This window comes from Halichoerus grypus, chromosome 13 (assembly GCF_964656455.1).
Source record: "Halichoerus grypus chromosome 13, mHalGry1.hap1.1, whole genome shotgun sequence".
Taxonomy (NCBI): domain Eukaryota; kingdom Metazoa; phylum Chordata; class Mammalia; order Carnivora; family Phocidae; genus Halichoerus; species Halichoerus grypus.
This window is the reverse complement of record NC_135724.1, coordinates 90,657,742-90,674,078: the sequence shown is the minus strand read 5'-3', so window position 1 is coordinate 90,674,078 and position 16,337 is coordinate 90,657,742. Positions and strand designations below refer to the sequence as shown.

Here is a 16,337-nt window from a genome sequence, read left to right as displayed (position 1 = left end):
AGGGGACAGACCGGAGAGAGGGGGCCTTCAGCCCCTGACCCAGCCCTCTTGTCACTTCCTGCTCCTTCCTGCCGGGAACACGATGGAAGGTGAGAGGCGGGGTGGCCGCAGACGGGGGATGGCGGGGCGCAGATGGGCACTGGTCGTCCCACAGTCACGACCCAGGCCCCGGGTATGCGCCTGCCTCCGCCTTCCCGAGACAGGAGAGAAAGTAGCCCCCGCCGGGCCGAGCCTGGACTGTGACGCCATCCCAGCGACACACGGTTCTGGTGATGACAGGGGTTGTGGTCCGGGTACCTGGCTGCTTGGAACCATGGGGAGCCCAGGGTAAGGACCTGTCCTCCAGGAAGCTGGCTTCACGGTGAAAAGTCCCCACTGGCCACTCGGTCACCCGGGGCCCAGAAATGTCCCACCCGCATGGCCAAACATCCCCCCAGGGTGCAGCCCCTGGCTGGCCCCTCAGCACAAGCGGCTTCGGACACGGATCCAGTCACCCCTCCAGAGAAAACGCCAGCACGTCGCACACACAGGTGTGTGCACATAAATGTATATATATAGACGTTTATTGCATAAATTCCTCATAGTGCTTTCCCCCTGTATTTTTATAATCCAGAAGAAAAGGGATTCGAAAAAGGTTTTCATTGTGCTCAGTTTTTAAAAATACAAAAACAAACATGAGGATTACAGGAATTCGTTAACATGCTGAACTGAGAATACATACGAACTGCCCGGTGATCTAACCCGTGACTCGATTTACAGCTGCGGAGAACACAGCTTCCACACGAGGTTCCAAGAGCCCCCGGGGGGGGAGGAGCAGCGAGGCCGTGTCCCCTGAGGCCAGGCAGCCCCGACGCGGGAGGACCCGTGACCGCTGCCCGGGCGGCCGGCCGCTTCCCCGAGAACAACTCCACCCCGCAGGGCAGACGTCCAGTTTTCAAGCGCCCACACGCACCGGATAACGAATGTGACAACATTTTTAAACCATTTGAAGTCCATGAAATAAGGAGACCCTGTTAAAGCACGAAACCCACGAGTTGTCAAGCAGGAGCTTCTGCTCGCCAGGCAGCGCGGTCTGGTGGGCACGACACACGGCTGCACCAGGACCCGCAGGAGTGGTCGGCCGCCGGGGACCAGTCCACGTGCCACAGCGGACGGCCAGACCCTGAGGGACGACAGCCAGAGCCAGGAGACCCACGGAAAAGGGAGACACAGATTTACACCTGAAGAGAGCAAAGGGGACTACAGGCCCAAGGCTGAAGGCAAGCTCACTCCTCAGAGGGGCGCCGCCGCCGCCAGAGCGCCAGCCCGCGCGGGAAGCGTGGCCGTGACCGTGGCCATCGGCCACAACCGTCCACGCACCGGTGACCCCCGGCTCCTCGCGGCGCGTGCAAGAACACTTGTGCAAAGACACCCACTCTCCACGCCTCGCCACACACACCACCAAACGCTCCCTCTCGGCCTCTGAAGGTCAGGACGTGGCCCGGGAAGACGTGGGGAAGCCACCAGACGCAAGTGCGGGACAGACACGACTTTTCTCCAAGCCCGTGGACACTTGCCTTCCCAAAGTAACGTCCTGAGCCCACGGAAGTCACAGCACAGTTGTGAGTGGCAGGGTGCTGGCCGAGCCGGTGCGACTCAGAAGTCCTGCAGCTCCGGGATGTCCCGGTACAAATCCAGGGTCTCGGGGTTCGAGAAGGCCCCCCGGTGCTCCACGCCTTTTCCAGCGATGATCTGCTTCACAGCCACTTCCACTTTCTTGCCGTTGAGGGTGTACTGCCGGGGAGGGGGCGGACGAAAGAAACACAGCAGCTGAGCCTCAAGGGGGAGAGAGCCCTCAGCTCCCGGGTCTGCACACATGCAAACCGCGGACCGAAGGACCAAACCGCGGACCCAAGGACCAAACCGCGGACCAAACGTGCAAACCGCAGACGGAACGTGCAAACCGTGTACCGAACGACCAAACCGCGGACCGAATGTGCAAACCGCGGACCGAACATGCAAACCACGGACGGAACGTCCAAACTGTGAACCCGTGGACCGAACATGCAAACCGCGGACCGACCGTGCAAACTGCAGACCAAATGACCAAACTGCGGACCAAACGACCAAACTGTGGACCGAACGACCAAACCGTGGACCAAACGTGCAAACCACAGACCCGTGGACCGAACGTGCAAACCACGGACCGAAGGACCAAACCGCGGACTGAATGACCTCGGCCTGGAGCCCGCCGCGCAGGTGCGCCGGGGAGGGGGCCTTCCACCCGGTGAGCACGTGGCACTTGGGCCACCGCATCTGGGGGACTGTGGGCTGATTCCCGAAGCCCCGTTGGCCTCCTCGAGCATGAAGGGGGGCCCAGCGCCTCTCCCTGCCGGGAGGACAGGAGTCCAGGGGGCTCACACCCCGACAGCTCTGGCAAGTGCCTCACTGTCAGACTGTGTTTCTATTTCGTCAGTTACATTGACTTCATTACCCTTCTCTGTATCATAAAATCGGGCCATCAGCATCATGTCAGCAGCAGGCTGGCTTCCCGCCACCTCGTCACCATCAACTGGCCAGCGAGCCTCGTCCACGAGCCTCACCAAGCTTCCCCCTAATCTTCCCTCAGAACCGTTCATCGGGTCGGGATGGGGTATTACTTTCCTCACAGCCAGACTCCTTCCAAACGTTCAAAGCTCCCCTAAAATCTGTGGCCCGCATGTTCCGCCTTTGCTCCCCGTGCCTCTGGTAGCAGTGCCGGGTGTCCGGGGGCCGGGGGACTCGAGGACAGAGCCCTTCAGTAAAACGGCGGTGCCCTGATCTCTCCTCCTTGGGCACTATTTTTTTTTTTTTAACCTGAGATGTAATTAAAATTCATTCACTTGAAAAACTCAGGCGAAGTGTGAACTAATTAAGGATCTAAGTGCTAGCTTCCGAGGGACTGCCTGTCACTTGGGTGTTGGCCCCTCTCGCCCCAAAATGCAAGAGTCTCACGCGCTGTATGGGCTTGTAAGCTTTACACAAAAGCTCCAAGAACGGCTCAGGGGAGCTAATAATTTATATCTTCCATCAGCTGAAGAAAGAAGACCGTGTTTCAGAAGAAATCCTGCTACTGCTTCCTCTGGTGGGGAGGGTGGTGGGGAGGCAGAGACCCCCACGCCCACCGGCCGCTGCTTGGGCCTCCCTGGGGCATACGCGTCATGCTGCCTCCCGCTGGGATGGGCCAGGCGTCTCAACTGTGAGCAGGGACAAAGATGTGCGGGGGTCAGGGCAGTCGTGGCTGCCTGGGGCCTGTCGGCTTCGCAATTCCCCAAGTGCCCCAAGTCTCCTTGGCCGGGCCACCCCCTCCCCAGCGCACGACACACGGGGCCACCCCAAATCCATTAGTTCAGATCAAGGGGGATGTGAAAACACAAGGGCCTTGAAAAATCTCAGGGAACCCTGGAGTGACTTCCCAACCCAGCCAGACAGCGGAGACAGCACCTGGGGAGAGCGGGGCTGACAGCGACCCGAGCGCCACGCTGAGCACAGAAAGACGGGCCACCACTTCCTGTATCTCTCGGATAAACCGTGCCACTAATCTCAGGAGCACACACGGTTGGGGAATAACCCTTCCAGCAGCAAAGGACACACGTCCTGTTTCAACAAAAGAAAGCCCAGGGGAAAATCAAACTCTCGTGCTCCAGAATGTTCCAGAAGCAGACGGAACTGGTTCACTGAAGGAAAGCCTTAGGCCCTCATCAGAAGGCAGTAAGTATCACGGACTCAAGAAGTGCCTTCCCTCCCTGCGAGAGCCACTGTCCCCAGAGTCACCAGGAGTCAGCAACCGAGACAGAGAGAACGCCCAAGCTTGAGACACTTCCTGTGCATAACCAAAACTTAAAAGGAGCGGGTGGACAGGAGAAGTCCCGGCCCTGCTCGGGGCACCATCAGAGCTGTGCTCCCGTGGGGCCCAGTCAGCAGGCTCTGCGCCGTGTCCCCGTCAGAGCATCGCTGTTCTGCAGACTTCCGTACAGCTTGGCTGGTCCGTGCACACCGCGTGCACACGGCAGCCTCTTCTCAGCTGGCATTCGCCTTGTGAGCAGTCCAAGTTAAAGCTGAGATCCAATCTGGGCGCCCCTCCTCCCCCACTCAGAACCTAAACAAAGTAGAAGGGGGAGCAGCTTTCTGGAGACATGCCTCTAAATAGATTCGACTCTTCTTTCCACGGGCAAAACTTAAAAGGCAAGAGCAACAGCACCCCAGCGGCTCTTTAAAAAGTTAAAATTAATTTTCTCATTAATAATTTTAAGAACACACTAAAACCGCACCGGGGAAAAGCCCGTTGGATGCGCAGGGCTGGGACTGCCTAGACTCCGAACACAGGTATTTAGCAGAAGTTACTTTACACGCAATTCAGGAAGGGTTAACAGAAAAAAAAAAAAAAAGAGAGAGATGTTGGGGGAAAAAGATGGGGTTGCCAGGCAACACAAACAAACTATATATAAAGCAGAACAAGCTTCTAGATGAGTCTGCGTGTGGGGGCTCTCGGGGGGATGAGGGTGCTCTGGTTGCCGCTCCCGGGGACAGGAGCCCGAGCCCGGCGGCCGACCTACCGGGATGCCCTTGGTCTCCAGGATGAGGCTGGGCACGTGCCGTGCAGACAGGCCGACGCGGATGGCGTTGCGGATGCTCTTCACCAGTTCAGGCCCGAAGGTGTGGCCGGAAGCCATCTTCAGGAAGAGGAGCACCCTCTCCTCCCCGTCCTTGTTGTACTGGGGGACACAGAGGCTGTCCATCACCTCCTCGAAGGCCTCCACTGCAGAGACGGGAAGGGGCCACAGTCTCGCACCCGCCCACCATGGCCAGTGAGGAGGGAGGGGGAGGCCGGCCACCCGAGCCTGATGGGGACCGCCGCCTCTCCTCCACCCTCCTGGGAAGAGCCCCTCAGGGCGAACAAGCAGAAGAACGCCCATCACTGGCAAGGGTCGGAGCTTTAGCTTGAGCTGCAATGGTCGACATGTTTGTAAGAAGCCAAACACAGGCCTTACTTGCTTAATTACAAATTAATTTAAAAATAAAAAGGCAGCAAGTACCAGTGGTGGGGACTCCATTGGTGGGAGGAACAAAGGCTGCAGGCAGATGGATCAGGACTTCTCCATCCTGGCTACACAAACAACCTTGACATGACATCTGTAGGAAGCCACCTCCTAGGGAGGCTGACTTTGGGGCCTGGGTGGGGCATTTTAAAGGTCCACGGATGACTCTACTCTCCAGCTGTGAGGCCCACTGTCTGTATGTGGTGTCCCGAATGGTGCTATGTGACCTCCAGCAATCACACAACCTCTCTGTGCTTCTCCTTCTTCACCCAAAAGGACGAGACACAATTAAGCAACCCAAGGTTGCTCACTGTGAACATAAAATGTAATGGAACAGGGATGGGCCTCTGAGGCTTTACGGCTACAAGCAATGTGGACGAGGTACATTCCAGAAAGAAGGACATGCTCTCACAGCCTCTGAGGCAAATGGGCCAGAGTTACACCAAAAGGCGGGCTCTTTGGAAAGCAGGCTCTGGGGCTCCCTCTAGGACACACCCTCCTTCCTTCCTGGATGACTTGAGAATAATTCGAGGAGAAAGGGAAAATACGTACCAATGTTATAGATTTCCGAACTGCCGAATCGCACTCCGTTGGGGTTGAGCGTGCCGTCGCTGGAAAGAGACAAGGTCACGGACACACAGCGGCTCCTGAGTGAGGCACGTCACCCGGGGGGCGGGGGCAGTTACCCCCTTCCCACACGGCAACGCTGGGCCCAGTCACGAAGGCTCCCTCCCCTGCTCCTTATCCCCGCCGGTCACCTTCTCTCTCTAACTCCAAGCCAGACAACAAGGCAGTCCCCTCTGTGTGGAAACACCTGTCACCCCCTTGCCCCCTCCCACCTGTACAGACATGCCGTGCACCCAGCACCCACACGCTCCCCGTTCTGGAAGGGCCCTTGCTACCGTGGACGGACACACCTTTGCCACAGCCCGCCACCCCACTCTGGGCACAGAAATGTGGATCAGGCCCAGACCTGGCCTTCGGGGAGCTGACGCGGGATGCCTCCTGTCCCTGCCTGGATGCCTCGGGAAAGGGGGCTCCAGGGAAGAGAAGCCCTCTAAAGACCCTCACCTCCGGCCCAGCATGATGATGCCCCCAGTCTTGGGGTTGATTCTGCAGTAGTCGCCATGCGCCCAGACACCTGCAGGGAGGCAGAGGTGCTCAGTCACCCCGAGGGGAAGGGGTCCTGACCAGCTGCCTGGACAGACGCCCATGGCAGGCCGGACAGCAACAGGATGCTCGTCAACAGACACGGCTGGGGCACAGAAACAGGTATGGAATGGGGCTGGGGCCCAGGGGTAGAAGTGGACTAGACCATTCCTGCCACCGGAGCACAGCGTCTAGCAGGGGCCCCTGTGCGCCCAGTTCTGACACGCACCAGCACGCAAGAGAACGCCACTCCTTCAGGCGCCAACAAGGGCCTCACGAATTCACGGGGTTGGGACCAGCCCCGGCAGGGAGGGTGCGAGGGGCGGCCAGGGAAGGTCAATGGGAGATTTGGGAGCAGGCCCTCTGAGTGAAGGGTAGCAGCCACAAGGCACGCTTTAGGAAGACAGGGTGGTCTGGGACAGTGGAGGGGGCTGGTCTGGTGGGGCTGGGCCCCTCTTGGAGTGGGATAATAGCAGGAGCACGACCAGTGGGAGGCTACTGACAGAGGCCCGAGCTAAGGCACAAGCCATGTGCACAGAGCTAACTGGCTGGTAAAACCCAGGGGACAAGGAAGGCAGGGGAATGGGGGGGGGGGGCAGGGATCAGAGGTGACCCTGAAACCAATCACCTGCGCCATCCCCATGTGGCCCGGTGTGCAGCTGGGGCCTGGGCTGGCGACATTCCCGGGGAGGCCCTCGTCTTGGCATACAGCAAAGCTAATATGCCCAGGGATCAAAGCCCCAGCCTTGGCCACATCCTCCACCCCCACGGAACAGGAAAGAGAAGTCACGCCTCAAGGGAATTGCCAAGGGAGCCATTAAACCAGCCAGAAGCCTCCTCCTGCCGCCAAAGGCAGTGACCCTTGATCAGCCGCACAAACGGAGGCCAAACGGGTGTGAATGACCGAGAGCACATCCCCCCGGCTCTCGGCCACCTGGAAGTCATTTCCCCAGGGGCAGCCTGGCCTCCTGAAATGAGCCCTGAGTCCCTGCGGCCCAGAAAGGGCATCTGAGAGCACCTCCTCCCCTGCAATCCTGGAGACACTTCCCGGCTGGAGGTGCGAACCCCGTCCGCTTGCACCTGTCCGGGAGGCGCCACCCGGGACCACGTACTGCCTCTGTCCCCTTGCTCATTCACTGTTGTGCCGAGACTGCACATGCAGCGACTGAGGCTCCTGCCCAGATGAAGGCCGGGCCATCTGTCCATCTGCAGGCGGTGTGGTCCTTGGGAGGCAATTTGGGAACGAAGGGCCTCCTGAGCTCATTTCTTCTGGTGCAAAAGAGGGCTGTGCGCCTCCAGGTCCTTCTCCCCTCCTCCCCACGCCAGACAGAAACCCCTTCCTCCTGCTGGGACTTGAGAAAGACTCATGTACACAAACGGGGAAAAGATCATTCCTAGGACTGCAAGCAACACGCCAAGTTTCTGCAGAAGCGCATCTGACAGCTACTCCGAACCCCGGGCTTACAGACGCCGTCGGGGGGAGACAGGGCTGCAGACACGGCCGCAGGGCGCGTCCCGCCCGACCCCCAGTCCTTTCTCATCCAGGGCCCAGGCGCCCGCCCTCCACACAGTCTGGGTTGTGCAGAGCCGGCTCTCCCAGGAGTTTGACCATGAACGCAAGGCCCTGGAAATGGAGACAAAACGGAAGACGCAAATGCACCCGGAAGGAACTGTCATTTGTGAATGAAGCACCTCCACCTCGTACGATCCAGAATCGGGAGGAAGAATTCACACGGGGCGGGTGGCTCTGCTGCCAGGTGGTCGCCGCAGAGAAATGCAGGCTTCCCTGCGGGCTTCCGTGCCCCCAGCCAGCGGTTCCAGCCGTGCTCACCACACCGGCTCCCTCCGCCCCCTTTCAGTGACAGCACGCCAGCGCGACGGGGGAGACCCAGCCTTGCTCTGGCTTTCCTCCTGGAGGAAATCTTCTATGGTGAGCATGTGTTTTTGTGCATGAGAGAACAATGGCATGGCTTTCCACGTCTGTAGATGCGCCATCGTGAATAAACTGCACACACTTCTCTTATGGTAGGACCTAGGACTCCGGCAGTTACGACTCGGGGCCTCCTCCTGCTTTGAACTCTTCTGCTGGTGTGGGCTGAGGGAAACTTTGGCTGTCTCCATGTCATCAAGCTCAAAGTCTTGACAGTTGGTGGGCTGGCCTGGCCTCCCGAGTGGACTGTGTCTTGCACTTACCTGGACCCATTTTATTTCCCTTTTTGCCTTGGCTGCCAGGAAACTCAGAGCTGAAATCATTGCTTTGTAGAATCAGAATGGTCTAAATCTTTCTTCAGTCTGCTTTTAATTTCTCTTTAAATTTTTACTAGGTTTTTAAAAGTGATAAGATATAAAGAAAAGCAAGACAGCTCATAATTCCCCCACTCAGATAACCCTTTGTTGTGCATTTATTCACAGACTTACACACACACACATTTCCTTTTAAAAGTTGACACAAAAGAGATACTGTTCCCTCTGTGCTGAACTTCTTCTTTTCGCTTACTGATTTCTTGGATATCCCTGCCTGCTTACATTTTCACCTGGCCTAATGATGTCGACGTCTGTGAGTTTGCTTCCTGCTACAGAAACGACAACCTTGGCCTCCAGCTGTTTCCTTTCATCACCAATTCCAGTACAGTGTCAGAACGTCCCAGTGCTGGGTTCTACCCGTGTTCCTCCCATCCACGACCAACAGCTTCAGAGTCCCATTATCTTAACTGCTTTCCTCTTTCTGTACTAGCTCATATATCTCCCCCTACTCCCAGAAAGTATCTGAGGAAACTACTTATAAAACCGACTACATGATGAGATTCTTTAAAGAGAATCAGAAACCCTGCCCTGGGAGTAGAGGACTGCTACAACCAAGCAATGATTTCAACTCTGAGCTTCCTGGCAGCCAAGGAAAATTGGAAATATAACAGGTCACAAAATTTGTTTTCTCCAAGAGGGAATACCAGAAGTTCAAAAAAAAGAAAGACTTGGGGCGCCTGGGTGGCTCAGTTGGTTAAGCGACTGCCTTCGGCTCAGGTCATGATCCTGGAGTCCCGGGATCGAGTCCCGCATCGGGCTCCCTGCTCAGCAGGGAGTCTGCTTCTCCCTCTGACCCTCCCCCCTCTCATGTGCTCTCTCTCTCTCCTCTCATCCTCTCTCAAATAAATAAAATCTTTAAAAAAAAAAAAAAAAAAAAAGAAAGACTCTGAAATCAATCCTGAGACATTTATCATGCTAACCTGTATACATAACAAGTTATAGGAAAGACAGTTTCCAAAGACCAGTGAGCAGTACCGCAGAAGACAAGAGATGGATTTCTTAGATGAATCCTCCAGCTGAGGTTCTACTCTCTTCCTAAGACAGGGGCCCCCGCCCTGTCCTTCAGGGTCATCTGAGGAAGACTCCTCTCTCTCTCTCTAAGCTCCCTCTATCCCGCCTCACGCCGTCTGGGCAGCTGCATGCTGGCAGGATCCCAGGTGGGGCTCAAGTGCGCAGGTACCCAGTGGAGACCAAGCCACATCTGGGGTGCCCCTCCAACGCCCACGTGGGGGCGCGATGCCAGATTTGGTGGTTTTTACGTGGGACGTGCAAGCGTGCAAAGCCAGGCGGAGAAACGGGAGGGGTCCACGGCAAATTCTGCCCCCGACGGCCACCTGCCCTTCTCTGATCCTCCACATGCGGTCAACGCAAAATCAAATTACCTTTCTAGAGACCGAAGCAAGCAAGCACTTGGCAAAAACCGCTCTGGGACAGAAGGCTTGCTACACTGTGACTGGTAGGGCTGCACCAGCTCGAGCTTGCTGACGAACGAAGGTAAGAGGGAGACGGGAGTCAGAGCTTTAAATAAAACCCTTCCCTGCTCTGGGGCAAGGCGCCACTCGGAAGATGAAACGCGAGCATGTCAGTCTGTGTGAGAGTGACAGGCGGGTTGTAAATCATCCCACCGCCAAAGCACTCCTCCTCCAATACTCCTGCGAGGACTGGGTGAGGGTGCGCGCGGCAGAGAGGAAGAGTCCCAAGCCAGATTCCTCCTGAACACGCCATTTCTCTCTGAACTGGAAGGCACAATCCTGGGTGGGTTTGCGGCCCGCAGCCCTCCCGCGGGCAAACCGCCACATATGGGGCCCGGGGGCTCTGCGCACAGAGGCTAGTTAAGCATAAACCGCCCCACGGGGGCCCGGGTGGCTCAGCCGGTTGAGCGTCTGACTCTTGGTTTTGCTCAGGTCGTGTTCTCAGGGTCCTGAGATCTCCTGCATTGGGCTCCACACTCAGCAGGGAGTGTGCTTGAGATTCTCTCTCCTTCTCCCTCTCCCTCTGCCCCTCCCCACCCCCACTCATGCGCTTTCTCTCTCAAATAAATAAATAAAATCTTTAAAAAAAGGAAGAAACTAACCCAGACTCCAGTTTCACATGATGGCTTCAAGCTGAATGTGACAAGATACTGATCCGAGACATTCGTTCTGGCCCCACCGGCGGAAGGAGCTGTGAGCGGGAGGGGTGCGTCCAGAACCAGACCCCGAAGGCCCAGCCCCAGCGGAGTCTGGGCAGCTCTGTCTGCATCCCCGACCAACCGACCTACCTGGGAATCTGGAGAAATAGGCCTTCCTATACTTGCTCCCGTTCTCATCGTTCCAGAAGCACGTGGGCTGGCAGGGGATCGGCTTGGTGCACACCAGCTCACCGCTCTCTCCCCAGACTGCCTTTCCTGGTTCGGGAAGAATGAAAAACTAACGCGAGCACACACAGCAGCCACACACCGTGGCGCATACTCACGCTCTCCGCCGCTTACACAGCCTACTTGGGACTGACCCCCGGTGACCTTCCCGCCCGACTCCCCAAACCCCTCTTCTAAAGGGAATTTATTTTTCCCACACGTGTATTAATACGCTCACTCCATCGACACGTGTCTCTGAACAACACAGTCACCCCGCGTGTTTCCAAACTGCGCAGACGGCATCGCGCTGCGTGCGTCCGGCACCCTGCCTTGCTCTCCCAGCGTGGGGTCGGGGTGATTCGCTCAGCGGCTACACACTGCGCTCCGGTTCATCTGTTTTCACTGCTTATAATTCTTCACGTGCGATTGTGGCCATTTACTCCTCCTGAAGGGGAAGCTCTACTGTTCCCAACTCTGTTCCCTACTGCACACGTGCTGTCAGGAACACACGTGCACGCCTCTCCTTGCTCGTATGGGCAAGTACTTCTCCCAGGGGTGGAATTCCTGCACCACCACATCCCTGCCTAACTTCACCTTCACTCAGTACTCCCGACTTGCAGGCTAAGGGAGTTGCACCGAGTCCCACTTGCTCCACAGGTCGCCCGGTCTCCAGCCCCGGGCACAGCACAGGCCAGGGAGGCCGAGGAGAGAGGGCAGCACAGCATCCCTCCCAGTGACTGGGCCCGTTTATCCAGCACCTTCCACAGCACAGCACCGCGGGACTCGCACTGAGAAGTCACCATCCCACCGTGCGTCCCGGGAGGCTCTGGAGTTTCCACATTTCCTTCACCTGGCCCAGCTCATCCCACCCCACAGAACTCCCGAGATAGAGGACAGACAGACATCTGGAAGCTGAAGAGACGGCCGTTGGTTTCTCTCTGCCAGGAGCATCTCCCCCCAACCAGGCCACAGAATGTAGCAGTGATGGAGACCAAGAGAAATAGTTCAGGCGGTGGGGAAGAAAACAGATATATGGGGCCGAGAACTTTTGTGAGCACCAGGGAAAAGTCCTCTTCTGAAAGTAAGAACTGATTTTCAGAAAGGTCTCTGGCAACATTTTCGGTGAACTAGAAGGAGAGATCCTTCCTGTGCTATCCAGGCTTCCAGCCCCTAACCTGGTGGAACCACCAGGGCTGACATCTCTCCCTCTTCCTCACACAAACTCCCCATTCACTCTGCCCGGTTAAAATAACAGTGGCTGCAGGGCAAATTTGTACAGTGCACACACCACACGCCAGGCCAGGCCCTGTTAGGTGCTGGAGACACCAACAGGCTTTGCTAATTTACCAATAGCCACTAAGAGGCTACAAAGCAAAAGCTCGCCCTGAGACTGTCAGAGGGGCCAACCTCCGGCTCCCCCACTGGGTCCGGGTCAAGGTGTCAGACCAGCAGGGCGGCGGGGCTGCCTGAGCAGTGTCTCTGGGGTTTGGATGCCAGGAGAACAACGGCCCCCCTGCAGTTCCTGAACACAGCTCTCCACTGTGCTCCCGCCCGACACTGACTGCTGAGGCGGGCAGGCCCAAGGGGGCCGGGGACGGGAGCCCGGTGGGTGGCTAGGAGTGAGCTGGGCCGTCTCTCTCTCGGGGCAGTTACACATCCGAGTGCTTCCGAGCTACCAGTCACGCCCAGAAACAGAAAGAAAGATGGTTAGTGAAGCCATCACCTTCCTCGTTCCAGGCTTCCACGGCCATGCCCAGGTTCCGGGCCTGGATCTCCCCTCTATACACAGGAATAGAAAAATTCTGGCCCAGGAAGCAGGAGATGATGTCCGTGCCGCCTGCAAACAGAGGAACAGGAGATCCAAACTTCAGAAGACAGACAGACAGCCTGGGTCTTTACTGTGAACACCAACGGAGGAAGACCCCAAAACACAGGTATCACTGCTCTTTCTCCAGGTAAAGACTGAGAAATCCACGGATGGTTAGCGCTTCTTTTCAGGGAGAAATGGGGAAGGTGATTTAGGAATTGCAGCAAACCGCCCATGTCTGGGTGATTTATTTTTTGACCGAGTCTTCCTGCTGGATGAGAGACAAAATAAATGACCTCTCGTGGTCACAATGAAATTCGAGACTCGGGCTCAGAGAAAATGGAAGCTTCGCCCATGAGCTCTGCCCCACAGGAACTGCCTGGGCAGACGGGTCACACAGAGGCCCTCTGCTGCGGCCAGACGAGCCGCACCCCTGGGGTCCGTGCACGCTGGGTCTCAGGTAGGAAGCACGTCAATGCCGGGAAGGAGCTCGAAAGGGAATCAGATCCGGAGAGGCACCGAGAGGAACGGCAGGAGCCCCCAAAGCTAGACCCACTGCTGCCGACGACTGTCCCCTCACTCGGGCACTCGGGGCGGGAAGGGACCCTGAGGGGGACGTGAGCGGGAGGGGCACACAGAGCCGGCTTCCTGACCCCAGCAACTCCTCTGCGTACGTGTGCGTGTGTGCGTGTGCATGTGTGTGCGTGTGCATGTGTGTGTATGTGTGTGTGTGTGTGCCGGGGAATACGGCCCCGTAACTGAAGCAGCGGTCCCTCCTTCACCATGCCCAGCGCACACGACCCAGGGCGGAGGGCGCTCGAGAGCCACGTAAGACGTCTGGATGCTTCCAGCAACCAGCAGGCTTTCATCCTGGCCTCGACTCTAAGCTGATTGTACTTCTTCCCTCGGACAGAGGCTGGAAGTGCGATGTCCCCTCTGCCTTCTCCTGACACCTCGGGTCATGGCAGGTGTGCCCCATGAAAATGAGAACCACGCTCATCTCAGTGGCCGGCAAGGACTGACCAGCACTCCAGGCCCCGGGGAGGTGTGAGCGCTGCCCCCCGAGGCTTAGGATGCTCTCCGGAAGACGGTGGGACGCGCACAGCACCAGCCCAGGGCTGAGGGTCCGACAGCACCGGATCAGCCAGCAGTACCACTCAGACTACTTCCCGAAGCTTCTGCAAACCGGCATTCTGGACAGGTAATGCGTCTGGCTCTCGCTTGAGACAAGACCCAGAACTCTGGGAGGGTGAGGAGTGGATGTGAGCCTCCCTGCCACCTGGCCGGAGACCCTCTCCACAGACAACTTCTCATGCACACAGAGCACCTCATCCACCCTATTCCTGCTTTTCCCCCTGGAGTATCTTGAAGAGTGTTTTGTGTCAGGACAGGAGAGCTATCATGTTTCCAGGATCCACAGCATTCCACAGAGTGATACACAGGCAGCAAACATTGATAGATGTCACCTGTCATGAGGCCCATGACCCTGCTAAATAAATGGCCAGAGCCCCGGCATGACCACCCACACGGCGGGCAGCGTTCATATGGAAAGGCCCCTGGAGGCCACATGGTACAATCCATCCCTTTTAAGGCAGGCAAACTGAGGCTCAGAAGGAAAGGGGATGTCCCAAGGCCACTCTCAGATGCTGGCGGGACCCCAGCCCTTCCTGCCCGCCAAAACAGCTCGAGATCCCCAGCCTCGGGCCACGGGTCCAGCTGGAAGGCGGAGGGCTGGCAGGGCAGCCTCGGGCTTCAAGCACATCACAAGGCATCTTTTAAAGACGTGTTTTCAGAAAAATAAAGTCATCTAAAGATTGTGATGAGCTACGACAGAATTAACTCCAAGTCACGCTGTTAAGGGGGAAACATGGAACAGCGTGAACCCTAAGTTAAACGGGTCTCACCCCATCGACACACGCTCCCCCACCTACGTACAGACGCCTCCGGCAGGAAACAACCACAGGCTTCCTTGGGGAAGGAGGACGGGCCGGGCGGTGGGGTGGACACCACTCTATTTCCTTTTTGGATTCGGAATACTTTGCAACATGCACAAATTGTCTTCATACAACTTCATGTTGGGGAAAAAAGTGAAGAGAAAAAACGTCACTTGAAATCCCAACACCCATATACACACACACGGGTGTACACCCCCCCCACATATTCCTTTTCTCGATCTACAAAAATGACCACACTTGTAGTCTGCAATCTGCTTCTCTCACTCAACGTATCACAACTCTCTTTCAGTACCAATAAATATGTTTCCATCTAAATAAGAATTTTCATCGTATCCCTCCTAACAGCTGCAAAAATTAAGGATGCACCATAAATTAGTCAATGAATCCCCTTCTACCAGGCATATAGGTAATTTCCAGCTTTTAACGAACTTAAACAATTTTGCAACAATTGTTCTCATCCCTGGCCAATCCTTATTATTTACAGATTCTGTATTTGCAAATTCTCCTACTCACTAAAATGTATGACCTCAGGATCAACACTCGGGGTGCTTTCAAGGTCATCTAAGAACATGAGCCGAGTGGTGGAAATCTCGAGATGCCCCCCACGCACATCCCCAGCTGTGGGGCAACAAGGCAGTGCCGTGCTCTGGTTTCAGCTCTCGCTGAGAGAAGACCGGGGGACAGCGAGGGGAGGGGCAGGGGGCGCAAGAAGCTCTGGCCCGGGGGCCGGCCGCACTGCACCCTGTAGGGGGGCTGCTCCTGCAAGTCAGTTAACACTTCTGAACCTTGTTTTCTCTTCTGTAAGGTGAAGAGAACAGAATCTACCAGAAAAGGTTGTTTTCAGAATATAAGATTATAATATAAGGTTGTTTCCAGAATATAAGATGAGATACGTGTGTGTGTGTGTGTGTGTGTGTGTGTGTGTGTACCTCCCCCAGGAGCGATGGTTCAGCGGTCACTAAGTCAGCGACTCTCTAGAACTTAACTATCATGAACGAGAAGAGCCAACCGTGCAGAGATGTGCGTCCTGATGTTTACCTGGAACATATTCAAGACAGTGGACCTGGCGGGTCAGAGGCTGTGCACACTAGCGGGGGCCAGCCTGGTCGTGCCCCACTGCCCCTGCTTCCTCCCGAACCCCCTCTCCACGGTGCAAGCCCTACCTGAGATGGAGCCCAGGAGGACACTGCTCTTGATGCACCTGTAGACGTAGTCATAGCTTTGGGCTTTCAGAGGGGAGCCGGTGGACAGGATCGTATGAAGTGTCTGGAGACTGTGGGTTTCCACTAGGGCGAAGAATCACAGAAAGATTAAAACTAAATCCGACACCTCTGTTCTGGCTTGCGTGCAGGACACAGGTAAGAGAGCGGCTCTGGATTCCTTGGCTGGCAAGATGGGGCGTAGGCCAAGCGTCCTGAGGGGCGTACTGACCTGGCTTCATGTTTTTCTCTTCAAGGACGGCCAGCCACTTGGCACCCGTTCCAAGGATGGTGATGCTAAGGGCACAGGAGGGAAAGAAAACAGAAACTCTCAAGGCTCCTGCACATTCCACGCTCCAGAGCTTTCTAAAATTAGTGACTCGTTTCTGGCAAGCTTGCAAAATCCGAGACACATCATTTTTCTGGGCTGAATTAATACCCAGTGTTCAGCAAACACCTGTGTTGACTGCGGGGTTCAGCAGGGACAGGTATGCACGCTGACTCCAACACGCACGGAGCCCTGGCCCCCTG

General features: G+C 56.5%; 1 protein-coding gene across 5 annotated transcripts in view; it reads right to left on the bottom strand.

Moving 5' to 3' along the window:
- Nucleotides 1–545: 545 nt before the first annotated feature.
- The window catches only part of AACS (acetoacetyl-CoA synthetase), a 52,744-nt gene continuing 36,952 nt past the window's right edge, over nt 546–16,337 (bottom strand). For 2 of the 5 annotated variants that reach the window (XM_036080974.2, XM_078061116.1), the window contains 8 exons: nt 16,039–16,103; nt 15,771–15,893; nt 12,569–12,682; nt 10,771–10,896; nt 6,129–6,198; nt 5,610–5,668; nt 4,575–4,777; nt 546–1,773 (listed from right to left, as the gene is read on the bottom strand). In XM_036080974.2, coding sequence (XP_035936867.1) covers nt 1,636–1,773; nt 4,575–4,777; nt 5,610–5,668; nt 6,129–6,198; nt 10,771–10,896; nt 12,569–12,682; nt 15,771–15,893; nt 16,039–16,103 — 898 coding nt within the window. In that variant the 3' untranslated portion in view covers nt 546–1,635. The remainder of the gene's footprint in view (nt 1,774–4,574; nt 4,778–5,609; nt 5,669–6,128; nt 6,199–10,770; nt 10,897–12,568; nt 12,683–15,770; nt 15,894–16,038; nt 16,104–16,337) is intronic. The other 3 variants (XM_078061117.1, XM_036080994.2, XM_078061118.1) reach the window with 3 other exon arrangements.